Source organism: Leptopilina boulardi, unplaced genomic scaffold, assembly GCF_019393585.1.
Source record: "Leptopilina boulardi isolate dan_hultmark-lab unplaced genomic scaffold, ZJU_Lbou_2.1 LbouV2_223, whole genome shotgun sequence".
In the NCBI taxonomy this organism is placed as follows: Eukaryota; Metazoa; Arthropoda; class Insecta; order Hymenoptera; family Figitidae; genus Leptopilina; species Leptopilina boulardi.
In genome coordinates, this window is record NW_026137778.1 from 2,403,725 (window position 1) to 2,430,988 (window position 27,264).

Sequence of the window (27,264 nt, forward strand, 5' to 3'; positions counted from 1 at the left end):
TGGCGGACAATCACAATATGCCAACCAGTGCTAACTTCATGAAAATGACAAGTGTTAACTAATTGCTTTTCAGATTTTTCCATTAATGTATTTTTAAAATCAAAAAAACAATTAAAAGTTTCGAAATTTAAAAGTTAGCGAAATTGTGAAAATTATATAGGACAATTATCAAATAATAATTGGATAAGAACGATATGGAACATGACAGCTTTGTGATGACAGCTGATGAAATTACTCACAATTCAGTTTAACCTCATTAACAGTGCGGTATTGGTTTATAACTAGAAAGTGTTCAATAACGAAGCAGATGGATAAAAAAAAGCTCACCTTATCAGTTAAAAATTCTATTATGATGGAGGACCTAAAATTCAAATTTTTAGGACTCCTCAATAAACAGGTTAGTTTTATTTATTCATTTACATTTTTGCTATATATATATATTATTTTATTTATTTAATTTTATGTTTTACACTTAAACACGTGAACTGTCAATTATTTTTTTATGCTTATATTTGTAGTAATGCGTCGTAGTCACATTGGAATTCGAGATCTCTTTTGCAATTGAATTTGTAATTGTCGTGACGCAATAATATGTATTTATGATTGCTTTTAGCAACAAAATTTATGTTTTCGTTTTGAAAACTTAATTTTCTTTTTTTAAGAATCAACCTAAAATACCATCAATGGGACTTCATCCAGATCTATTGAATCCTTTAAATGCAAATGAATCACAAAATTCTGATGATCGTTATTCCGAAGCAGGTCAATCTACTGAAAGTGAAGCAGTTCCAGATCAAGAAATTTTAGAATCAATTGAACAAATTTATTATGAAGTTGACACTGATTTTGATCCTTGTAGATATGAACTTGAAAAACTACCAAAAGTATTAAATTCAAAAGATATTGAACGCTATTATAAAAATTTAAAACAACAGCAACAAGTTGTTTCGAAAAAAGTTCTCCAACTAATTCTTCAAAAGCAAAATAATTGTAAAGAAGAATTTGAAAGAATCTTATTGGTACAGGAGCAACTTCAAGATACTCTTGTAATTTGTAGAGTTGGAAGGGCAGATTTAAATTTGGCGAGAAAACAATTTACGACGGCCAGTTTAGGAATTCTCGCTCACTATCGAAAGAGGCAGATTATTGAAGATTTACTTAGTAGTTTGAATACTATCAAGACTCTTGTGAGTTTATTCATTTTATATATATATATATATTTTTTTTAATAAATAGTTTGTGCAGGCATAGGATTATACGAATTTTTTACGAAATTTTTAAACGAAATACTTTTTTTTTAGTATACAATGCAGATATTCTTCAAATCTTATTTATTTCAATTTATTTAACAAATTTTTAACTAAAATTCTTCTTTAAATAAATTATTTTCAATAATTTTAATAAAATTTTTCACAAATTCAATTAGATTAAACTATTTTTCAATTTTCAATTTTATGAAATTTAATAATTGTTTAAATTTTTTTTTAAATTTAATTCAAAATCACTTGAAATTTAATTATTTTAAAAAATTACAATTTAAAGCCTTCGAAAATTTAATTATTTTTTAAATTTTGCTTGTGAAACTTTCTGAAATTTAATAATTTCAACTACAAAATTTTGAAATTCAATTATTTTCAGTGATTTTTATAATATTCATCGAAAATTCAATTATCTGAAAAAATTTTTCAATTAAAAACTTTTAAATTTTAATTTTTGTCTGTAATTTCTAACAAATTTTTCCTCAACAGAAATCGCCAAAAATATCAATTAAAAATCACTTCAATTATTTTCAAAAATATGAATTTTAAATCTTTGTAAATTGAATTATTTTTTTAAAAAAATGTTATTTAAAAATAATTCAAATTATTTTCAATTCTTTAAATTTTAATTATTCTCGGAAATTAAACAAAATCTTTTGAAATTTAATTATTTTTAAAAATTTCATCTATAACTCTTTCGAAATTTAATTATTTTTAATAATTTTAAAATTTTCTTAAAAATTAAATTTTTTGAAAACATTTTTTAATTAAAAATTTTTAAAGTTCAATTATTGTTTCTAATTTCTAAAAAATTCTTCATCAACAGAAATTACCAAAGATTTCGATTGGAGTACAAAAGTGCCAAAAAAAAAGTACCAATCCAAAATTTCCAAGAAAAATATCCAAAACTTAAAAATAATAAATGAATTTGCATTAAGTATGAAAGTTGACTTTCAAAATTTCCACTTTTTTTTTGGAAAAAATAATTTGTGGCAAAAACGTCCATTGAAAAATTAAAAATTTTGGAAATTTTGCATTGACACTTTTGACTCCCTACCAAAATTTCAATTAAAAATCACTTGAATTTAAATTATTTTCAAAAATCTGAATTGCAAATCTTGAAAAATGTAATTATTTTTTAAAAAAAGGTTATCTAAAATTATTTGATAAATTATTTACAATTCTGTAAAATTTAATTATTGTCTGAAATTTAACAAAATCTTTTAAAATTCAATTATTTCTAAAATTTTCAACTATAACTCTTTCAAAATTTAATTATTTTTAATACTTTTAATATTTCTTACAAATTCAATTATTTAAAAATGTTTCAAAAAAAACCTCTAAAATTAAATTGTTATCAGAAATTTTAAAAGAAAAACTATAACAGTTGAAATTCGCAGAAAATTTGCAATTTAATTATTAAAAAAAAATTTAATTTAATAATTATCGTTCGATATTTTTTTAATCATTAGAACTTAAAAGTATGCCAAAATTTTAAATTCAAATAAATTGTTTAAATCAGACTTCAAAAAAATTAAAAATTAGAACTTTAAGAATTTTTTTTAGAAATTTGTCTTAGTTTGATTCTGAAATATTCGAAATAAATTTTCTTGATAATATTTTTGTAGAATTATTCTTATTAAGAAATTAATAAAATGAATTTAATATCATCAATTTAATAATTATAACATTAATTATTTAAAGTAAATTTTAAAAAATGTTTTTGTTAAATTAATATTTTTTCTTTAGCAACGAACCGAGGATCGTCTGCAAGAACTTTTGAATGAAGAAAATTATCCAGGAGCAATTTCATTACTTTTAGAATGTCAAAGTGCAGCTCAAACTTTTAAACATTTTCATTGTGTTGCTGCTTTAAATAGAAAACTTCAAGACACCTTGGAACAAGTTGAAGAAACATTAGATGTTACTCTTGCAAAATTATGCACACAATTTGACGTGACAATATATTCTTCTGTTCAGGAAGCTTATAATTTATTAGGAAAATCCCAAACGGCAATGGATCAACTTCATATGCATTTTACGGCAGCAATTCATAATACCGCTTTTACTGCTGTTTATTCTTTTGCTGGTGGCGATTTAAAAAAACAATATAAACAATTATGTCGTTCAATAAGTCATGAAAATTTTATTCCCTGTTTAACGGAACTATGTAAATCAATGTGGGCAATTCTCAGCTCTTATTTTCTTATTGTCAGATGGCATGATTCAAATGAAAATCATGCAACTCAAGAATCAATAAATAATAAAGACATTGAATCTAATTTTAATCGACAGTACATCAAACAAAAATTAGAAAATGGAGTTGTTAGAATTTGGCATGATGTCGAAACAAAAATATCGACTTTTATGGGAACGGATTTGTCAAATTTTAAATTTGAACAATTTGTTCAGGTCTTAGGAATTATTAATAGGTAAGAAAATAATTTGTAAATTTTGTTTTTACAAAAATTTAAAAATTATAATTTTTTTTTTTTAAATTTTAGAATGATGAAAATTGGAGAAGAATTATGTGCAAGCAGATCGGAGAATTTGCAAGAATGTATTAGAAAACAGTGTTTGTCTTATTTTTTAAACTATCATGCCTTAAGATTAGATGAGTTAAGGATATTTTTGGAGAACGATGGATGGGAGCTTTGTCCTGTAAAAACAACTTTCGCGGCGATGCAACTTCAGGAGTTTAAAAGTTTAAAACCTATTTTTAACAGCCTTAAAAATTGGAATGCCTCCGAAAGTTCAAGTTTGTCTGAAAATGAAAATTGCCTCTCTAATGGATGGTTACAAAGATGTTTAGATGGAGGAACATCACCTTTTGATGTTGGTTTAGACGAGACAATGGATGAAGATATTTTAGCAAATACCGGGGTAAGTTTTTTTTTTCAATGTTTAAACAAAAATATAAATACCTGGAAAAAACCATCAATTTACTTTTTTTTTTTTTAAATAATTTGACTAAATTTTTGACCTACTTTGATGTTAGAAGTTTGTTTTGTAGTATTCTAATAACATTTTTTTGTTAATTATCAATATTTTTCAAAATTTATTTGAAATAAAATTACGTCGGTGAAATCCCAACGTTTATGATCGACGATTGAAAAAAAATCATTTTCATCCGGAAAATAATAAATTTTTTTTATCTTCAAATTATTTTCTTTTAAAAATTGTTGATTGAAAAATGTTATAAAAATTTGTTTAGACAAAAAATTATAATAATTTGCATAGGAAAATATTTTTCTTCTAAATCGTTGATCATAAACGTAAACTTTAGCGACGTAATAAATTTTCCATTCAGAATAACTTGAAGAAGCTAAAATTGTGCTAAATAATTTTACAATGATGAAAAATTTGTAGTCAAAAAATTAATTATTATTTTTATTAAATTATTATTATAATATATAATTATTATAATTATTATTATAATATTTTTATTAAGGGTCAGGGAAAAAATTAAAATTCTAACTGAAAATCAGGGAAAAACAAAATAAAATTTTTGCGGCAACTCTGTAAATTTTAATTTTAAAATTTGTTTTTTTTTTAAACCATGAAAAAATCAATTCTGAAATTTCAATGGATATCGTTTATAAAAAAAAAAAATTGCCTCTTTTATAGGATGAATTATCAGGATATTTTTCTGATGATTCAGAAGATGATATGTCTGAGGAAATTCGTCACGATTATGTTGAAGAGTCTGAACATGGAAAAGTGATAAAAAAGAAGCACAAAGCAAAACATACTGGACCAATTGTTACTAATACAACCTTGAGTGTTCTAAGAGTCTGTGGACGATATTTGCAAATGATAAGACTATTAAAATCAATTGCCGAAACTGTAATTCAAAGCATGATTCAATTTTTTGATCTTTATTTCTATACAGTTCATTCGTTTTTTACTTCTGATCTTGCAATAACAAGTGATTCTTTGTACAGTCAAAAATTGAAACTTGCTTTAATTCGAATGAAAGAAAATCTTATATTTAATGAAATTGATATCGAAAATCCAACGAGTCGATATCACAAGGTTCAACAACCACAATTGTCTCCTATTGTGAATCTCACGCAACCCGAAAGACTTCATGGATTGACTGAACGAGCTGTAGCTGTAGAATCTTTAATATTTTTAGGTGATCAGTATGGGAGTTTTAGACATTATTTTGAACATTTAATATCGAATAGTCCGGAGAAAAATTATCTTCATCAATTTTATGATAATACGATAACTTCAGTAACGGATTTACGAAAACCGGTTTATATGGCTGTAGTGTCACAAGCTCTTGATATTACCGGAGTTTTGAATCTCATGACAAAAGTGAATTGGGAAGTGAGAGATGTGATGTCTCAACACAGTAGTTATGTTGATAAAATTTTAAAGGTATGTATTTTATTGTTGACTATTAAATTGTATTAAAAATTTTAAAAACACAGACTTTTGTTTAATATGCACAAGAAATTAATATTCATAATATAATATAATGTATACAAATATTTTGATCCGTAGAATCTCATTTTTTTTTTACACTCTATTGAATTAGAGTTTATTAAATTGAAAAATTATTGATTTATTTTTATCCTGTAGGAAATGGAAGTATTACGTGTGAGACTTAATGATATTGGAAATCGTGTGCCTTTGCCTAGAGAAGTGTACATTGCAATATGGGAAAATGTGTCCCATTTGGTCACTCGAACCTTAGTAGAAGGGTAAGTTTCAGAAATTTATAACCTCATTATTAATTGATCTAAAAATTTGTTTCTCAGAATATCCAGGGGACCTTTAAATCTTTGAAAAGCTCATAATTTTTTTTTTTTTGAACCTGGAAAAATCTTAAAATTCCTTGAATAATTAAAATTTCCTCAAAAAATATTTATTTTTTGAATTATTAAAAGTTTAATACAAACGGTTACAATACTAACAATCGGATTGTTAATATAGAATTAACAAATCTGGTTTTACAAACCGAACTTGATTTTTTACCATAAATTCTAATTTTCGTTTTTAAAGCGATTTTTCCCTCGAATTTTCATATTTATTTTGCAATTAATAAAATTTATGTATTTATTTATTTTTACAATCTAATCAGAAATTCTCAATTTTCTCGCAAACAATAAAATTATTCTTCAAATTCTCTTAATTGGAATTCCTAATAATTATCTATATTTTCCTTTCAATTTTTTCGACTTTTTATTTTTTTAAAATTTTTAATTTGCTTTCATTTTTAAAAAATTCTGGTTTTTCAAAACATTTTTTCCCCATATTTATTTTTATTTTTTGAAAATACAAAAATTTATTTATTTAGTATTACAAACTGGACCATAATTGTCAATAAATAAATAATCTGTTAAATGCAAACTAATTTGTTTTTAGCGAATTTAAATATATAAAACTTTTAATAATAATCAATTTTTTATTAATAATTAAAGTAAAGTCAGGTAAATGCTTAGTATAAATCAGAGTAATGTTTCTACGTCAAAAGTGGTCTTTGAAAAAAATTATTTTGTACCTTAAAAAACGTTGAAAAATCCTTTAATTTGTTTTCTTCAAAAAATGCTAAACACTCTGTTTTTGTATTTTATATGTTTTGCCTTTTACAGATTTTCGAATGCTAAAAAATGTTCTAATGGAGGAAGAGGATTGATGCAACTTGATTTTACTCAATTAACATCAAAGTTTGAGAGCTTTACTACTTTGAGACCAATGCCGCACAAAGAATACGTTGAATTATATATTAAAGCCTTTTATTTAACAGAAGACAAATTGGAAGAATGGATAAAAGAACATAAAGTAAGAATTATTTTCATTTTAACTAAATTTTTTTTTTATATTTAAAAAAAATTACTTTTTAACTATTTCAATCAAATGCAAATTCAATTTATCGAAACTTCAAATTAATGAAATTTTAATCTATCTAAAAATTAATTAATTTAAGTTTCAAATTATCTAAAATTCAATTTTTCCAAATTTTAATTGATTTATGTATCAAATTATCTGAATTTCAATTTGTTTAAATTTTAATTGATTTCAGTTTTAAATTATCCGAATTTTAATTAATTTATGTCTCCAATTGTCCGAATTTCAATTTGTTCAAATTTTAATTGATATAAATTTCAAATTATCCAAAATTTAATTGATTTAAATTTAAAATAATTCATATTTCAATTTATGCAAATTTTAATTCATTTCAGTTTCAAAATTATCCGAATTTTAATTTACCTAAATTTTTAATCCATGTAAGTTTCAAATGATTTCAATTTCAATTTATCAAAACTTTAATTGATAAAAGTTTTAAATTATTTGAATTTTAATTTATGTAAATTTTAATTCATTTTAGTTTTATATTATACGAATTTAAATTTGTCCAAATTTTGACTGATTACTAAAATTAATTAAATTTAATAAAATTTGTTGTCGCGAAAATTTTTTAATATCAGAAAAATTGAAATTTTTATTCACCAAATTTTTGTTTTTAATATAGATAATGGTTAAAAAAAATTTTTTTAAACATTTTTTTATGCACAACATTAAAAAAAAGTAAATAATTGAAATCTTAAATGTACAAAAAAAAATCTCAAATATGTAATATAATTGAATTTCACGGAAAAATTTTAAATGTACAAAAAGAATGGATTTTACAAAATTTAATATTAAAAAAAATTAAATTACAAAATAATTGAATTGATTTGTTCGTAAGGAATTTTAATTTTATTTAATTGTTTCAAATCAATTTTATTGTTAATGAATTAGTTTTAAATATAATTAAAATTGTTTTTTAATCTGCACTAATGCTAGACTTGTAATCTACTGTGACTTTAATTTATTTTCTCAAGTCGAAATTTGATTAATAATTACGAAATAAATGTAGGGACTGATTTTAAAAAATACAAATTAAAAACTCAAATTGTGCTGAATTTTAGCAAAAATTTGGTTCGATATAATTATTTACAACAATTTTTTACGGTTTAAAAAATTGAAAAAAAATTCACGATTATTTTTGAAAAATATTGAGGACATTTTTCACATTATTTTTGTTTTTTTTTCTATGAATAATATTGAAATATATTTATTTACTAGGAATACTCAACAAAACAATTGAAGGGACTTGTTTCTTGTACTTGTCAAAACAACAAAAAAACGCGACAAAGGTTAATAGCAGTAGTTGAGGATCAAAGACCAAATAGATAGCATCAAATTATTCGTTACAACATTCCCGAAGAGAACATCGAAGTGGAAGGAATCGATCTATTAAAAATTGATTGTACAGTTCAATCAATTCAATGAATCTCCAGTGAAAATTAATTGCCTTCCAAAAAGTTCATGGCAAATAAATTGTATATATTATATAAAAAAAAAAAAGAAAAGAAAAGACAAAATCGCCATAAACATATCTATGCGTGAAACGCTTTCGTGAATCTTTTAGTAATTATTATTATTATTATTATTATTATTTTTTTATAGTATTTTTAAAAAAAAAGAAATAGAAGTAAAACCGTTATTATTGTATTTTTAGTTTTTATTTATGTACAGTAATGGCTTACGTTTTGATTTATTTTGTGTTAATTTGTACAAAATTTGAATCTCATAAATGCTGTCTACCGTGCAAAGTTGATAATTTTTTATATATCTAAGAATTGTTGTCGCAGAATACATTAATCTGTTTTTACATTTAATATATATATATATATATTTACGCTCATTGTAATCAATTTGAAAATTTTTCCGTCTTTTGTGAAAGTGAGACAGATATTATTATTATTATTATTATTACAATTATGTTTCCTCATATTTTTTTTACAATTTAAAATAAGAGGAATTTTAATTTCTTCTTACATCGAACGAAGCGTAGTAATAAAGTCATATAATTATTTTATTGAAATAATTTTATTATCAAAATTAAACCTGTCTTCCTGTCATTAATTGAAAATTACTCATTATAAATATATCATTAAGAATCAAATTAAAAACAATAATTTTATCAACAAAAAAAAAATCCATAAAATTTCATCTTAATTTTAAAAAAAAATTGCCTTTTTGAAATGTCGAGGTAACTAGAAAATAAAAATTTTTCAATATTTATAATACTGACTTGAAAACAAAGTATCTAGCCACTAACAATTATATTTACAAAAGTAATTTTACACGTTGCGTTGAGGTTTTACCTCTCCCGTTTGTGGATCAATAATCATTTTTTCTTGAGTTCCAGTTGGATTTGGAGAATTTAAACAAGCAGAAGATTCTAACGACGGAAGATATTTTCCGTCTGCGCATTCTTGAAATATCATTTCTTTTTCTACGTTACTTTTTTTATTGCTTTCATTTATTTTCTCCATGGAAAGCGATACAAGTTCAACAACAAGATAAGACTCTGGTTTGAACATTCTTGTGAAATGCAATTTATTATGCTCAGCAATATTTTCCTCCTTCTTTGGAACATAATCACAGTAAGGACATGAAGGTGTCATTCTATCAATTCCATGACGCCTTTTATGCGCATCCATAATATCTTTGTCGTTTGAAAAAAAGGGACACGATTGACAGCGAAATTTTGGTTCAGATTCAATTAAAGCTTGCATTTCCCTCCTCTGCATTAACATCACAGATTGTTTGTCTTGATTTGAGGTTTGAAGGGGATTAATTTGAGATTGCACGAGACTTGTTTTTTTTAATGATTTTCCACATCGGCCACTAAATATTCCCTCATCAATTTCATTTTCAATCGGAATTGTCTCAACGTCACCTTGACGTCTCTCGGCCTGAGCGAGAGCATTCGCTTCATGTTTCTTGAGATGTTGAACATAATTGGCATAATATTTCACTGAATAGTCACAGGAACCGCAACAATAACGTTGCTTTGCACCATGTAAACCTAAATGCACACGATATTGATCACGTTTTTCAAATGCAGAAGGACATTTATGGCACTTGTAACGTTTCTCCTTTAGTCTACCGTTACGTAAATATCCGGGATAAACAAAATTTGGATTTCCACGCATAAATGTACCAAATTGAGGATCGGGAGGGGGAATTCGTACTGTGGCATTTGCATTTGTTGCCTCCGTATGACGACGATGTACCACTTGATGTTTGACAAGATTTTGGGCTGTTTTTGATGAATAATCACATTCAGAGCATTTAAATCGATTATTAGAGCCATGAAGTGTCATATGATATTCCAAGGCATCAAGTTTGAAATAACGAGCAGGACACTTGGCACATGTGTATACCTGAAAGTGAAAAATTATTTATTATCAATCACTATTTTAAAATTAATAAGAAAAGTACAAAAATTCTTTTTTCTTTTCATCTTTTAATTATTAAAATTCAGTTTTTTTCAGCATAATTTAAAATCCTTAAAAATATGCAAAAAATAAGGTAAATTTCAATAGAATGAAATTTCATTGGTCAAATTAATAATAGTAAGAAAAAAGTTTAATCGATTTCAAATAAATAATACTGTATAATAATCGAAAGATTTCGTTAACAAATTTATTTGCATTCATTTTTTTATGTTTTCATCAAATTGGCATCATCAAATTTTTGATTTTTAATCGAAGCTAAATACAATTTTTTTTTGAAGAAGAAGAATTTATTTATGTTTGGAAAATTATTTTTTTTTATTTTTTATTTTTTTTAATAAATAATAAATAAAATAATCGATAATTACTCTCCATAACAGAAAAAAATCTTTTAATTAATATAATTGAAATCAGAAAATAATTAAATTTAAAAAAAATTGGACTTATTACTTTTGATATTTTAAAACTAATAGAACACAGTGATTTTGAAAAATATACCATTAATAATTTATTTTATCAATGATAATTTAATTGTTTACGTTCTAAATAAAATGTTTGATTTTAAATAAAACATTTTAAAATGTTTGAATAAATAATAATAAATATTATTTTTAACCAATCAGAAATTTTAATGTTTGATAAATGGCTGAATATTTTGTTATTAAAAAAATCCAATTTTAATTAAACATTTTCTTAACAATTTTACTAAGATTTTGTTTATTCGTTTGGCTCAATATTTTTAATTTTATCTTTATTACTTTATTATTCTTCACTCATTTAAAAAAGAAATTATATTTTGCATAACTTGTAAGCAAGTGTAAATAAATAACAAGATGTCCAACAATTTAAAAAAAAAATTCAAGGTCTAAAATAATTTTTTTTTTCAAGGTCCACTTTCGACGTAAAAACTATGAACATATTTTTTATTTATAATAAAGTAAGCTTTGTTTTTCAGTTTTTCTCAATAAATATAAGATGAATAAGTAGAAATAAAAACATTTAACAGTTTAAAAAATTATTTGATAAATAAATTTTAAGAATTTATAAAATAAAAGGAGAATTTGAAGGAAAAAATTAAACACGAACAAATTGAGGGAAACATGGAAAAAAAACACGACAATTTAATAAAAATAGAAAATTTGAGGCAATAAATATAAAAAAAAACTTTGAAAAAAAATCAAAAATTTTAGAAATTGACAAAATGTAAGCATTATTATTTGTCAGGAAAATTGAGAATTTTGGGCCATTTTGTAATACCTAAATAAATAAATTTTAGAATTTTTTAAAAAATAAGAATAAATATTCGAAAAAATGTTTTAAAAAACGAGAATTTTAGAAAAAAGAAAGCAAATTAAAAATAAATGAAAATTCGAAAAAATTGAAAGAAAGAATGATCATTTTAAGAATTCCAATAAAGAGAATTTGAAGAATCATTTGAGAGAATTTTAGAAAAATGAAGATAAATTAAATTTAAAGAAGTATCTATAGTGTGGAAAAAGGGAAAATCGAGAATTTTATAAATTTTGATAATAAAAGGAGAAAATTGATAATTTCTGACTAGTTTGTAATTTGCAAAATTAAAATAATAAATATATAAATTTTATAAATTGCAAAAAAAAAATAAAAATTTGATGTAAAAATCATTTTAAAAACGAAAATTTTTAATAATAATTTAAGAAAATAAAAAGTATTACAAAAAAAGAAATTGAAATAAAAATCAAAATAATCTTCGAGTTTTAAAAAAATTGGAATTTATGATAAAAAATCGAGATCTTTGTTCTGTTTCTAAAAACAAATTAATGTTAGGATTTTTCAAAAAAAAATTTTTAATGAATAAAATTTTTTTGCATCATTAAACCAGATTTTTTAATTTTATATTAAGAATTCGATTGTCAGTGTAACAAACTATTTTATGAAATAAATATCCTTTTGGGAAAATTTTAATAATTCAAGGTTTTGTTATAAAATTCAAGGAATTTCAAGGTTTTTCAAGATTCAAAAAAAATTCAAGGACTTTTCATGGATTTCAATGTCCGCCGGACACCCTGAATTAAATAAATAAATAAATAAATACCTGATTTGCTGGCCGAGGACCATTATTTATGACATTATTTCCAAAATTCTGCTCAGATGTTGCCGGTACTTCGACAACAATCCAAGCGACACGTGGTGAATTGCCATCCGCTGATTCTTGACCCCCAGCTTCTATGCAAGCAGTCGTTGGTGGTGGATGCCTCTGTGAATGTCCATAAATCGACAATAAATATCGAGTTCGCTCCTGATATTCTGGAGCGTGTGCTTTTTGATGAGATAATAAATGTGCCGGTTGCCTCGCTGCATAGGAACACCATTGACAATTGTAGGCCAATTCCGTGGAATGATATCGAAAATGAATTCTAAGTTCCTTTTCGCAAAGAAATCGAGCTGGACATTTACTACAACAATGCACAAGTCGAGAATCATCTAAATCTGGCTCAGCACCCATATCCGGCGGTTTCGATAAACCAAGAAGAGTCGCCAAATCATTAAGCTGCTGCGAATCAGGACGTGAATCATCAACAAGACAATGAACCGTTCCCAGAGAACCTTTATGCATATCCGAATGACTTTCCATAATATCAGTTCGAGAACATGAGAAACTACATTGTGGACATTCAATAAATGGTCCCGGTAGGGCGGAATTTGCGTGCATTGTTTCATGATCGAGAACTTCGGCTCGACGTTGTGAAACATATGGACAATGGCGGCATTTTAACATTTTTGCAATTACACCATCTGGACGTGAGACCCAAACTAATGGCGCATCTGGAAGTTCACGAGTATCAAGAAGAAGAGAAGGCACTTCGGGATTTTTATAAAGACTTGCACCTGACGCTGTCGATGTTGTTGGCGACAATAAGCTCCGTTCTTGAAATGAATCATCCTTAGAGCTTCTGCTTGCTGAAGGAATGGAAAAAAAGAAGAATGAAGTTAAATTAGATGAAAAATTATTCAAATTTTAAATTCACAAAAAAAATGTTTACGATGCTGAAGTACGCAGTACGTAGTTATTAATTTTTATTTTATTAATCAACAAATTATAAAAAAATATATTTTTTTAAGTAAACAATTTTCTAATTTTTCGTGTTAAATAAAAATTGATTTCTAATCGTTGATCATAAACGTTGCGTACTTCAGCACCGTAATTTTTTTGCATATTTTTACAATTTTTTATTTTTTTCCGCTAATATCATGTAAAACCAAAAATATTTAATAGTGAGAAAATATTTAGATTCTAATTAATTAATAAAACGTCAATCTTCCTGTTAATTCACAATTGTTAATCTGAAATTATTGTTTACTTAATTTAGAAATACAAACAAAAATTACAATTTACATTTTTTCAAAGTCCATTGTGTTTATTCATTAGAAGCGATAATTTTATTTCATATTTTTATGAATTATTATTTGATAACAATTGTCATTTTATTCTTCAATAAATATTATCAAAATCAAGATCATTTTTATAAAATACTAATGAAATATTAATTTAAAACATAAATTAAATAAATATATGAATAAACTACAACTTGAATCGAGCGAGCTAGTTATTTAATTAAAATGAAAATTCATTTATTTACCATTGTCTAGATTTTGCTGTAACTGTTTTTTTGCATTAACTGAATACGATTCCGATTCCATATTATTCTGATGTACATTCGCCAAATCTTCTCCATGAAGTCTTGAATGCTCCAAAAGTTCTCTAAATTATGAATTCATTTTTATTTGTAACGATATAAAAAAACTAAATATAATTCAGAGTTGCCACAAAACACTAATTTCAAAATTCCATGAACATTAATTAAAAAATTTCCAGGTTTTCCAAAAAATTCCAAACTCAAATAAAAAATTATCGTGGTAAATTTTTAGCCAGTTACGACAAAAAATAAAAAATATTTCAATAAAATTAACAAATTTGGTTAATTGTTGCAATGAAATCTAAATTTTGAATGAAAATAATCCAAGCAATGACCTTGGATTATTTTAATAAAATATAAAATTATTATTTACTATTTTTAATCCAAGGAATGACCCATAAATTATATTATTATAATATAATAATTAATAATTATATAATTATCATAATTTAATTTATGGGTCATTTTTTGGATTATTTACATTCAAAATTTAGATTTTATTGCAACTATTTTTTTTAATTCTACATTGAAAAAAATGTAGAAATATTTTTTTGTTTGTAAATTAATTTAAATTACTTGAGTTACTAATTTTTGAAAATTAATGTTTACATAAACAGTGTACTTTTGATACGTGTTTTTCTTTATTATATTGAAAAAATTGAAAATCCTACATAAAATTTGTTGGAATTTTGAAATTCAAAAACAAAGTTAAATAATGCTCACTGAACCTCAAAATACATTTATTATTGTTTTTTATTTTAATAATTTCGTTTATAAATAAAAAATTAAATTAACTCTCTAAATTTGAATTAGTAAAAAGTGAGCTATTAATTTAAATTAGTAAAAAATTTCACAAATTTTTAGTCACTTTTTAATAAAACTTTAGTAAAAAAAAGTTAAAACTACCAAATTAAATTGTAATATTTTACTTAAAATTAGTAAAAATTCTTACTAATGTGAATTAGTAGCTCACATTTCACTAATTCAAAATTAGAGAGAATATACCTAATATATTTAAAATGCATTTTCAAATAATTAATAAAAAAAAAATATGTGCAACATTATAGCAAAACTAATTAGATTTATAAAAAAAAATTAATGAATTTTTAAATTAAAAATTCAATTAAAAGCAATAACCGAAAACATTTTTTTTTTTTACGAAACATATTGCCTTCTAGTGGAGAATAATATTTAATATTTTAAAAAATTCATGTAAATGAATTCAATAATTTATTATTAAAGAAATCTTATCATAAATGCGTTTAAAATTTTAATATTGAACACAAAAATTTCATCACTGTGCACAGAACCGCTAATAGCAGAAATTATAAGTTTATATATTATTTTTAAAGTTTTTTTTTTATTTTGAGGTTAAGTGAACATTTTTTTACGTTATACGTCAGAAGTTAGAATAATCTTGCATTAACATTTTCAATAGAATTATATTGTACACAACTACGCGTGTTATTATATTACACGCAAATTTCAATTAAAATTGTCTTGCAACTGAATATTGAAAAAGAATTACCTTGTACAATTTTTTTTTTGTTATTTTTATATTGCACTTATTTTTTAATTAGTATTATCTTGCTTTAACATTTATGTTAGCATTTTATGAACGGGAGGCGTCGCAATGTAACTTTACAATTCTGTCGAAAATAAAAACACTCAAGTTCGATAAAAAAAAAACAAATGACTATTGTTGTGAAATTATCATCACATTTATAAAAAAAGAAAAAAAAACTCTAAACCATAAACTCTGTATCATGAACGAAAAATCGTAAATACTATTTAGACGATAAAAACTCCACTTTCTGATAAACGGGGAAAAAATTCCTTATTTACCAGAGATTACGTTGAACAAAAATATTAGAAAATCGATGGTGTCTCTCTTTGAAAAAAAACAATGTTTCTATTTATTAATAATTTTAATTTTTTTAGATATTTCCAAGAAATATTATTTTTTTTTGCATATTTGAAAATTTTTTAAAAATTCCAACAAATGTCATGTTGTAAATTATTTTCAATTTTTTCATTATAATGAAGAAAAACACGTATCAAAAATACACTTTTCATGTAAACATTAATTTTCAAAAATTAATAACTCAAGTAATTTAAGGATAGGGGCCAGTGAAATTTAAATCTATCGAAATTAATGTTTTCTCTAAGTATTTAAAATTATAATAAATAATATGAAAAATTAGTAAACAATCAACTTGTTAATATTTTTTCAAGTAAGACTAAAAATTGTCGAAAATTAAAAATTTGAACTTCTCTGACAATTTTTCTTAGTTTTCATTGCCAATTTTTAAAAATATTTTTTTTACATTATTTTATATTTTTCATGATTTTAAACAATTAAACGTATGGATTATAAATTTTTGATTGGTTTAAATTTTACTGATGATTCTTTAAAAATTTAACTTCTTTCACAATTTTTATTTTTTTTTCTTAGCCGAATTTTTTTCTACTTTCTTTTCATGATTTTCAACAATCAATCGTATGGGTTTTAAAAAATTTCAATTTTTGCAAAAAATAAAATTTCCAAAATTTGGATGAATTTTTTTTTAATTTTTAATAATATTATAAAAATTTTAGACTCTAAATAATACAAGAAAAAAATAATTTTTGCAAAAAATAAAATTTTGTTTAGATTGCCTTGGAAATTTGAGAATTTTGCTAATAAAATACAGGAAATAAACTTTCCAAAACGAAATTTAATAAAATTTCCTGACATTTTCAGATTTTCCAATGACTAAAAAAAAAAGGAAAAAATACCAGGTTTTTTAGGTCTGTGGCAACCGTGGATAAATGTATATTCAAATGCAAATGTATACTTACGCCTTTGTTGTGACGTAATAAGGACAAAAATAACATTTAAAAATAGCATCCAAATTAGGACGATGATGCATTCGATGTACAGCTAATGTTGCTGAATCCGGTGCTGAAAATGGACAATCTCCGCAACCAAAAGGATTCTTAAAAACAAACAATTAAATTAAAAATTCAGAAATATTATTGAAAAATGAAGAAAAGGAAGAAAGTACCTTATCATTGTTTGAACTATCAGAAGAATGTGAATGTTGCATTTTTACATGTTGCAAGACAACAGATCTATCAGAATCTTTAAAATTACAACGTTTACATTTCCATGCGGATTTTCTTGGCTCATCCATTCCTGAAGATAAAGAAACAGGAGTAATTGAACGTGATAAATTAGTTGGCGAAGTTGAATTTTTTCTTAATAAAGAAAAACCCTGATTTCGATTCGCAGCTTTTAAAGGAGGAGGAGGTCTCAAGGGTACATTTGAAGTTCCTTCGGTATTGGCATCAGTATTCAAAACAGCAACAGGTGCTGGTGTTAATTCAGGTGGTTGAAGATAATTTTTATTTGAATTTGTAATCAAATTTGCCAAACGATCGGCTTCTTCTTCAACGTTTAATTCTTCAATTCCTTGATCTCCCAAGTTGTTCCCTCCCACCTACATTGCACAGCATATCAAATACAATCATTAGAATTCAATTTTCAATTTTTCAAAATGCAAAACTGGTAATCTTGCGACAATAAGAGTAAATCACAATATATATAATTGAAAAACAAAATGGAAAATTAAATTCTAAATATTGCGATTATACTCAAAATGCAAGATTTAAAAAAAAAAATAATGGGTTGGAAAAACAATGACAAGCACGTAAGAGAATTCAAAAAAAAATAACCCTCACTACCCTGCCTCTGCCTATTGATCAAACAGACATGCCCGAAATAAAATAACAGTACAAACAAGTATAAAACACGTTCTTTTTCGAAACTAAATAATATTAAAGTGACAATCCATTATATTTCGACTAAAGAAAGTTGCTGACTAATTTTTAAAAATTATAATACTTTGCAGGAATGATTTTGAAGTTATCGAGATCACGAAATAAAAAGAATTTTATTAAAAATCTAATTATTGTAAAATATGAATTTAAAGGATATGAGGAGCTGATAACTCAATTTTTTAGCTATTAGAAAATATGCAAAAAAAACATACAATTTACCATAAAAACAAAAACTAAGAATGAATAAATTTATCACTATCAATTGATATAATTATTTAAAAATATTTTTGAAATATTTTTGTCAATATAGCCTTAAAAATAGGAAAATTTTAATCCGATCTATCTTCGAATATAGCTCCGGGAACAACCAGCGAAAATCTCAGTATAACTATTTACAGGCCTCGGATCGACTTTAAGACACAAGAAAGTCGTTTTATGTTCCAAAAAATATCGATTTTTTTTATTTTAACAAAATTTAATTGGTTAATGAATATTTTATTTTAAAGTTTATAAAAACATTATCAAAAAAAATTTATTTCGAATATATTAGAATCAAACTAATTGTATGACAAATTTTCAAAATTTTATTTAAATATAACAAATTTCCAAAAAAAAAAATTCTTAAAATTCCATTTTTATAATGTTTTTAAGTCTGATTTAATCAATTTATTCCAATTGCAAATTTTTTCATAGTTTTTAGTTTTAATGGTCAAAAAAAAATTCAGGCAATACTTAATCATGTTTTACAGATTTTTAAATAAAATATATTTTTAAATAATAATAATTTATCCAAAATAATTATTTTGGAAGAGTTAATGTTGAAATTTTTAGAAATAATTGAATTTCAAAAAAATTTTCTTAATTTTCAGACAATAATTAAATTTTACAAAACTAAAAATAATTTATCAAATAATTTTAGAAAATATTTTTTAAAAGTAATTGAATTTTCAAAAATTTATAATTTAGATTTTTGAAATTAATTCAACTTCAAGTGATTTTTAATTTAAAATTTTTGCTGATTTCTGTTACAAAAAAAATTTATTAGAAATTGCAGACAAAAGTATAATAATTTGAAAAATTTGTAATTGAAAAATAGTTTCAGTTGAATTTTTGAAGAATATTATAAAAATCATTAAAAATAATTAAATTTCAAAAAATTTTAGAAATAATTAAATTTTAGAAGCTTTTAAATTCAAATTTTTGAAAATAATTGAATTTCAAAAGATTGTGTTAAATTTAAGACAATAATTATTCAGAGAAATTTTCAGTGATTTCTATAGATGAAGAATTTATTAGAAATCACATTCAAAAATTGAATTCCAAAAGTTTTTAATTGAAAAATACTTTGAGATAATTGAATTTTCGAAGAATATTATAAAAATAATTAAAAATAATTGAAATTTTTGCAAATAATTAAATTTCAAGTGATTTTGCATTAAAATTTTTTGGTAATTTTATTTGCTCAATTTTTTAAAATTATGAACAATTATTAAATTTCATTAAAATTTTAATTGAAAAATAGTTTAAGATAATTGAATTTGTGAAGAATTTCATTAAAATTATTATTTTGAGTATTTTTCGAAAAAGTCCGAAAAATTCGTATAATACGAGGCCTGTATTTACTATACATTTAAATAATTTTCGAAAATCCAATATTTTTTCATTTTTCTCCAAGAAAGTTATTGACGTTCAAAAATAATGAAAATGAACAAAGTGGCTATTTTATTTTTAAAATTTTTTATACTTATGAAGAAGAGAGAAGAAAAGTGCAAAGAAATTCTAAAATTTTATCACAAGAACTTCATATTTAGTAAGTTTTTATTTAATTTAATGGCTCTTTTTTTATAATTAACGAATAAAAATCGCAAAATTAGGTTATTTGACTTGAAAATCATATTTTATATATTATTTCACTTTTTTAAATAATTACCATATCAATTGATAATGATAAATGTATTCATTCTTAGTAAATTCCAATAATTTTTTTTTTTATAGTAAATTGTATATTTTTTTTCATATTTTCCAATGGCTAAAAAATTGAGTTTTCAGCACCTCATATACTTTAAATTCATATTTTACAATAAATAATTAAATTTTTAATAAAATTCTTTTCATTTCGTGATCTTGATAACTTCAAAATCATTTCTGCAAAATATTATAATTTTTAAAAATTAGTCAGCAACGAATTTAGTCGGAAATAAAATGGATTGGTCCTAAAATAAAAATTCAAATTTTGTCGAATCAAAATAATTTGAAAAAAAAAAAAAATTGTGTGGAATACAAACAGTAAAAATAAAGAAATAAATTTTTTTTTCTTTTCAATTAATAACTGAACGAATGAAATTGAAAGTTTCATGACTGATATCCTGACCTGAGTAAGATACTTGTTGTACTTGGAGTAATTACGTCGACCTGTTTCATCAGTCATGAGAACCCGAGCACTCACGTGTGCTGGATCTCTTGCTGCTTTAAGTTTGATATGCTTTGTGATATCCCATCGCCAGTTTGATCTGTAGGCGCACAGCGAGCACTCAAACGGTTTCCGGTTCAAATGACCAACAATGTGCACATGAAACCTGCTTGCTGTGGAAGCCCAGAATGGGCAATGAGGACATTTGAATACTCTGCGCCGGCTTGAATTTGCAGAAACATTCTCGACCTGCCAAAAGCACCTTCAGTATCTTAAACTAGAAGAAGGACATGTCAATTCTACTCAACCAACACCAATTTTTTTAATTTTTTTTTTTAGAAAATTAGTTGAATTCAAGCAAGTCAAATTTTAAAAGGATATGGGGGGTGGTTCGCGACATTTCAACATGTCGTTGACTTTAACACTTCCGATTTAGCTACATTTTTTTTTATCTTTTAGTATTCTACCAAAAAGGGTTCCATGATTTCTTTTTAAAAATTTTTTCATCAAGCTGTTTATGAGATACGAATTTTTTTAAATTTCACAATTTTAATGATTTTGCTTAGGAAGCTATATCGCACCGCTTCTTGTTATCAAAATATCTTAAACACGTTTTGACGAATCAGCTTGAAATTTTATAGGCTTATTGCCTTCATCAATATCTAAAATCAGACACAAGGATTTTCAAAAATATCCACGCAATTTCTTTTTCGAAAATTTTTTCAAAAACTCGAAAAAACGTTTTTTGACAAAAAAAATTTTTTATTCTAAAAATTTAACTTTATATTTGAGAAAAACGTATCAATTTTGTTTTTTTTCAAATAATTTTTTTCTTATTATAGATTTTAATCAAACCAAATATTGTACATATTTTATTTAAATTTATAAAATTAATCGTTCTTTTTAAGTAAAACAAAAATTAAATTTTACTTTTGTTTAAAATTTTTTTTAGACTTATGATAAAGAATAAAATATGTAAAATTTGAATTTGATTTAAGAAAAAAATAACAATATTATCTTTATAATTTTATAAATTAATGAAAATAAAGTAATGTAATAAAAAAAAATGAAGGAAAAATAATTATTTGGGTCCTAACAACAAAAATTGTAATTTTTGAGTATTATATTTTTAATTTTTTTTAATGATTTTTTCGTATGGATTTTCAAAAAAATGTTGTTTAAAAAAAATCCAAATTCTAAAATGGTGAAAAATTTAGATTTTGTTATTTTAACCACCCTATATGTTTTAGGACCCAAATGATGCAATAAAAAAATATAACATCGTGTGAACATTAAAAATTGAAAGAGGTCTAAATTTTTTTAAATTGTGTGTTTTTACATGAACTTTTTGAAAATTCGATGCAAAAGTTCCGAAAAATATTATATTTTTTTGCAATTTAAATATTAAATTTTTTTTAAACTATTAGTATCCTTCGATTTTTTTTTGAAACATTTTCAAAAAAACTACTTCTTTTCTCAAAAATTGTAAGTAAAAATGCCCGCAAATTTTATAAAAATTAAGGTGAAAACCATAAAAAAGACATAAAATTTGTTTTTTTTTTTGGGGGGGGAGGGAAAATATGTTAAATTTTCAAAAAGTATTCATAGGATATAAAAAATATAATTACATAAATATAATCTACAACTTGTCTAAAAATTTTTTTTTGAAAATTTCGCATATTTTCAATATTTTTTAATATTTAATATTTTTAATGTTCAAATTTGTAAAACAGTAAAATTTTGTTTCATAAAATTTTTGAATAGAATTTTCAAAAGCTTCACGTAAAAATACACAATTAAAAAAAAAAACTTTAAAAATTGATATATTTTTAAGGAAGTTATGACCAATTTAAAAATAGAAAATCATTAAAATTTTTGAAATTTTAAATATTCATATCTCGTAAATAGCTTGATAGAAAAAATTTGAAAAAAAGATTACTAAAAGATAAAAAAAAAAAAAAAAAAAATGTTCGCCAAATCGAATGTGTCAAAGTCAACGATCTGTTGGAATGCCGTGGACCCTCCCATATTTATAATATTTGTAGTTTCTATTTGGCGTCAGATGAATAGAACTGAAATTTCCTACAAGCATTTTGAAGTCTCACTACTTTTTAATAAAAATTAATTTAGATTAGAAAGTTTTAAAATTGTAAACTATATTACAATTTGCAGTCATTCCATTAAATTTCGATCAAAGTCTTTGTTAAGTAATTTTTTTAAAAAATTATCATACGTTGCAGATAAATTACGATTCTTAATTTTATGTTTATAATCAACGATTTTTAAAGAAATATTTTTTTTAATGGAGGGGCTGATAGTAAAAATGGTTTAAAATAACATTGGGAGCAAAAGTGGGAAAAGTGACTTGGGAGCAAAAACGGGTTAAAATGATTCGTTTAATTTATTGATAAATTCATTATATTATCGATTAAAAAATATTAACAATAGGAAAAAATGCATATTTTATTATAATTAATATTTTTTAATCGATAATATAATGAATTTATCAATAAATTACACGAATCATTTTAACCCGATTTTGCTCCCAAGTCACTTATCCCACTTTTGCTCCCAATGTTATTTTAAACCATTTTTACTATCAGCCCCTCAATGAAACATTTTATTCGTTTCAAAGATGTTTAAGTATTGATCTTAAAAAATACAAAAAAAAAATTATTGGTTTTCTAATCGATAATTATAAACATTGTGGATTTCAGAATCGTGAAAATTTTCTATATAATTCTAACGAAATGAAAAGAATTTTGTTAAAAATATTTTATATTATTTTTTTGTAAAATATGAATTTTTAAATTTCAGCACTTTTTTTTAGTTTAAACTTTATAAATGTAAAATTGCCAATTTATTGATTTATAAAATTTTCAAACGTTAATAACTTATTTGGAAAAATTTAACAATTTGAGAATTATTGTCTAGTAAATAAATAAAACTTTTATTAAAGTTTAGTGTTGGTTTGAAAACAAGTTTTAAAAATTTTAATGTTAAAATTAAAAGAGTTAAAATTTGAAAGTTTATCGCAAGTACTTTGTATTAAATTTTCAATTTATTGTTATAATTCGAATATATAATATTTAACTTACTATTGTTAAAAAAGAAAATTTCTGTTAAAAAGGTGATAATTCTTTTAAAATTTTCCTCTTAATTTAAATATTCAAATTTTCTTCTCTATTTAAAATTCATATTTTACAAGAAATAATAATTTTTTTTTTACAAAATTCTTTTCATTTTATATTCTAGAAGCATATAAAATGTTTCCTGCAAGGTATCATAATTTTTAAAAATTAATCAACATCGATTTTTGGTAAAATACAATGAAATGACTCTTATATAAAATAATTTATAAAATTGCCTTTGGTTATAAAATCGCCAACCAAAAAATATTAGTTTTATCTACAAAGTAGAAAATGTTAAAATTTAAATAACAATATCTAGTTTTTTTTTAAACAATTATAGAAATTTTTTTTACAAGTGTGTTCAAGAATTGTAAAATCAATTTAAATAACTATCTACAGCAAGTTATTCTTCTTCCTCTTAAAATCATGAACTTCTGATAAAAAAAAAATTATAAAAGACAATAAAATACAAAATCCTCCGTTTTTTATTCAAAAACTATATATATAATCGAAAACATATTCAAATACCACGTTCTAAATATTAAATTAAATAAAAAAAAAATCTTCTTTCAAAATCTTTGAAACTATATATGTTATACTTATGGAGGTTATGTATTCATTATTTAAAGGATTTACAGAGTTCGATCAATTTTAACAATTGAAAAAAACTATTTACTTTTCAAAAAAAGAAAAATAATAATTTTATACAATTATAATAATTATTTACTTACTATTAATGAAAATTGATTTGCATATTCGAAATTATTTACAAATCTTTCCATACCGTGTTTATTGCAACCGCAGACGCTAGAAACGTCTTGCAAACACTTATGAATAATGAAGAGAAAGAAGCGAACCTGGTGTTAAATTACGAAACTACAGAAAGAACTCTTCGTCATTGAAAAATCAATGGCATTTTACTTTAACAATTTCTTCACCCTTTATATTACTATTATTGAATAAACAATAATTTCAAAAAAAAATATTCAATTCCAAATATTATTTAATAAATCGCTATTTCAAATATTATTATTAGAAAACAAATTTTAATTATTTAAAAAATTTCTCGAATATTTTTTTTCTTTTATTTACAAAAAATATAATACAAAAAAAACAGAAATAACATAAAAATAAGAATATTAATTAAAATAACAAAGCAAAGCAATTATTTGAATGAAAGACCTAAAAAGTATTCCCTAAAATACCTGAAGAATGTAAGAATATTTACAAATATTTGTTAATTTATATCAGAAAATAAGCAAAATTTTGATAAAAAATTCCAAATTAAATAGATTTTTGTTTTTCATTCTTTTACTATTTTTTAGTAAATAAAAATAACTCCTTGGTTTTATATTATTAATTTTTTTTTATCAATTTTAAAAAAAAATTGTAAAAATTTGGAATTTTTTATAAAAATTAAAGTCCATGCTATATTTTTTTAAACAGATGAATTTCCATACCGAATTCCCATATGAACTCGTTTCTCCATAACTTGAATCCCAATCCATTTGTGATGGAAATGAATATTCACCGCGAAATGAACTTGATCGTTGTTCTGAATTTGTCTCATCATTTTCTAAATTTTCAGTTGAATTTTGATTTTGATTATTTTCTGATGAACGACATTGACGCATGTGAATTTCCAAATCACTTGAACTTTTACATCTTCTTCTACATTTTGGACATCGTGAAATACCCAAAGAAACACTTAGGGCAGTGTGATGAGTTGTTTTATGTTGATTTAATTCCTCTAAATTTGAAGCTTCAAAAGTACACCAGCACTTAAGATCATTAATTGTTGTTACTGCAATTTCCGGAATTACATTGCTTACAGTTGTAGAGGAAAGTCTCTCCTTTAATTTATCAAAGAATGAAGCATTTTTTCTTTCAAATGAATCAATAGGACGAAATGATAATGAACTATTATTGCCCAAGTCTCTCTTCACTTCTGCTATCTAAATACAAAAAAAAAATTGGCTAACTCCACTTAAAATCATCAGAAAGTGGTTATTTTGAAAAATTTTGGTTTTTTTTTAACCAGAAATATATAAATCAGTTTGGGACGCATGAATAAAATATAAAAAAAAAATTTCGAATTACGATTTGATAGAATCTTATTCTGTAGAATATTTATTTGTTCGAATATTGATGTCCAGAAAATTAAAATAGAATATTAATTTGCCAGAAATAATTCGGCGGAAACTTCAAATTTGACAAATCAGAAATTATCAAGAAAATTGTGATTGGTCAAATTTCAAGTTTCCGCCGAATTATTTCTGGCAAATTAATATTCAACCATTTTAATTTTTTGGACATTAATATTCGAATAAATAAATATTCTACAGAATAAGATTCTATCAAATCATAATTCTAAAAAAATTTTTTTAGAGTTTATTTATGTCTACCGATCATTTTATTTTTTACTTAGAAATAATGGAATTATTAAAAAAAATTTTATTTTAAGATATGAAATAATACTGGATGGAAAAATGTATATATGCTTTATTTTTAAAGATAATTAAATATAAAAACTTTTCTTTGAAACAGCTTCACAATTTTTTGAAGCTTGTAACTTTTTTCTGGATACTCGAAAAAATGTGAGGTTTCGCAGATATTTTTTTTAAATATAATTTAATTGCTATTAAAATATGGCGAAAATATTTTTCTTCGTTTCGAAAATATTAAAAATTTGAAAATTTTTACTTAAAAATGTTGTAATTCCAGGAGTTGAAGTTAAAAAAATAATTTTACATCTCTCTGTTATTTTATGAAAATAGAAATAGTAAATAAATAATTTTTTGAATTTTCCCGAAATTATTACACTATTTTCGAATAAATAATAATAAAAATGAATTAATTAATGAATTCATTAATAAATAATTAATAAATAAACTATATTACCTTATTAGCTTGAAGTTTTGCTAATTCATTATCTCTGGCAATTTGAGCAAGTTCTGGTCGGACTCGTACTCGAGGTACTTTCAATAGTGTTGCAGATGAATCATTGGACGATAAATTATTTGGCTTTGTAACATTAGCGGGACTGAGGGGAATTAACATTGGTAATGGTTTTTTTTGCTTGTTCGTGGAAACACCAGAGCCATGGCACTCAGATAAATGTCTTTGCATTTCCGAATCCCATGCAGTGATAAATTGGCATCCTTTTTCATCGCACTTTAATGATATACACTCGGCTCCTAATGTATCATTTACTTCTTCATTTCCCGGTACACTTTCCATTGAATTTGAAGGTGGCGATAAAATTGTTTTCGGTTGAGATGTATTTTCATTTGATCGAAGTGTTGGTTCACGAAAATCACTTGCTCCTACCTAGAAAAATTTAACATTTCAATTTATAGAAATTTTTTTTAATTTTTTAATTTTCAAATTTTTCAAATTTTTTTTAAATTTTCAAATTTTAAACATTTTTTAAAATTGTTTTAATCTCTAATTTACATTTTTTTCAAAAATTTTAAAAAGTTGAAATTATCGGATTGCTACAAAATTTTTATTATCATTTTCTCGGATACTTCTCTGAATTTCAGACAATATTTTGTTTTTTCCTATATTTTCGAATTTTGTTCCTATGTATGAAATGTTAATTCTATTTTTAAAAAAATTGTGATAAATGAAAATTAAGTTAAACATTGTATAAAGAGCAAT

General features: G+C 23.5%; 2 protein-coding genes across 5 annotated transcripts in view; one reads left to right on the forward strand and one right to left on the reverse strand.

Moving 5' to 3' along the window:
• On the forward strand, window positions 1-9,144 carry LOC127279838 (syndetin). The gene is made up of 8 exons (XM_051302457.1): window positions 1-397; window positions 663-1,187; window positions 3,009-3,691; window positions 3,764-4,142; window positions 4,887-5,645; window positions 5,850-5,971; window positions 6,863-7,052; window positions 8,340-9,144. Exons 1-8 carry the CDS (start codon window positions 308-310, stop codon window positions 8,448-8,450), a joined length of 2,859 nt encoding a protein of 952 aa, XP_051158414.1. The 5' UTR covers window positions 1-307; the 3' UTR covers window positions 8,451-9,144.
• The window catches only part of LOC127279837 (zinc finger protein Xfin-like), a 23,720-nt gene continuing 5,199 nt past the window's right edge, over window positions 8,744-27,264 (reverse strand). For 3 of the 4 annotated variants that reach the window (XM_051302452.1, XM_051302453.1, XM_051302454.1), the window contains exons 5-12: window positions 26,503-26,931; window positions 25,062-25,556; window positions 20,432-20,719; window positions 17,286-17,720; window positions 17,080-17,216; window positions 14,182-14,303; window positions 12,636-13,501; window positions 8,744-10,489 (exon numbers count right to left, since the gene is read on the reverse strand). In XM_051302452.1, coding sequence (XP_051158409.1) covers window positions 9,401-10,489; window positions 12,636-13,501; window positions 14,182-14,303; window positions 17,080-17,216; window positions 17,286-17,720; window positions 20,432-20,719; window positions 25,062-25,556; window positions 26,503-26,931 — 3,861 coding nt within the window. In that variant the 3' untranslated portion in view covers window positions 8,744-9,400. The remainder of the gene's footprint in view (window positions 10,490-12,635; window positions 13,502-14,181; window positions 14,304-17,079; window positions 17,217-17,285; window positions 17,721-20,431; window positions 20,720-25,061; window positions 25,557-26,502; window positions 26,932-27,264) is intronic. The other variant, XM_051302455.1, reaches the window with a different exon arrangement.

Excerpts from the sequence above, each read along its gene's own strand:
- LOC127279838 (XM_051302457.1), top strand. The coding sequence starts at position 308 with ATGGATAAAAAAAAGCTCACCTTATCAGTTAAAAATTCTATTATGATG. Across the intron at positions 398-662 it reads TAGGACTCCTCAATAAACAG|AATCAACCTAAAATACCATC; the intron begins GTTAGTTTTATT and ends TCTTTTTTTAAG. Across the intron at positions 1,188-3,008 it reads TGAATACTATCAAGACTCTT|CAACGAACCGAGGATCGTCT; the intron begins GTGAGTTTATTC and ends TTTTTTCTTTAG.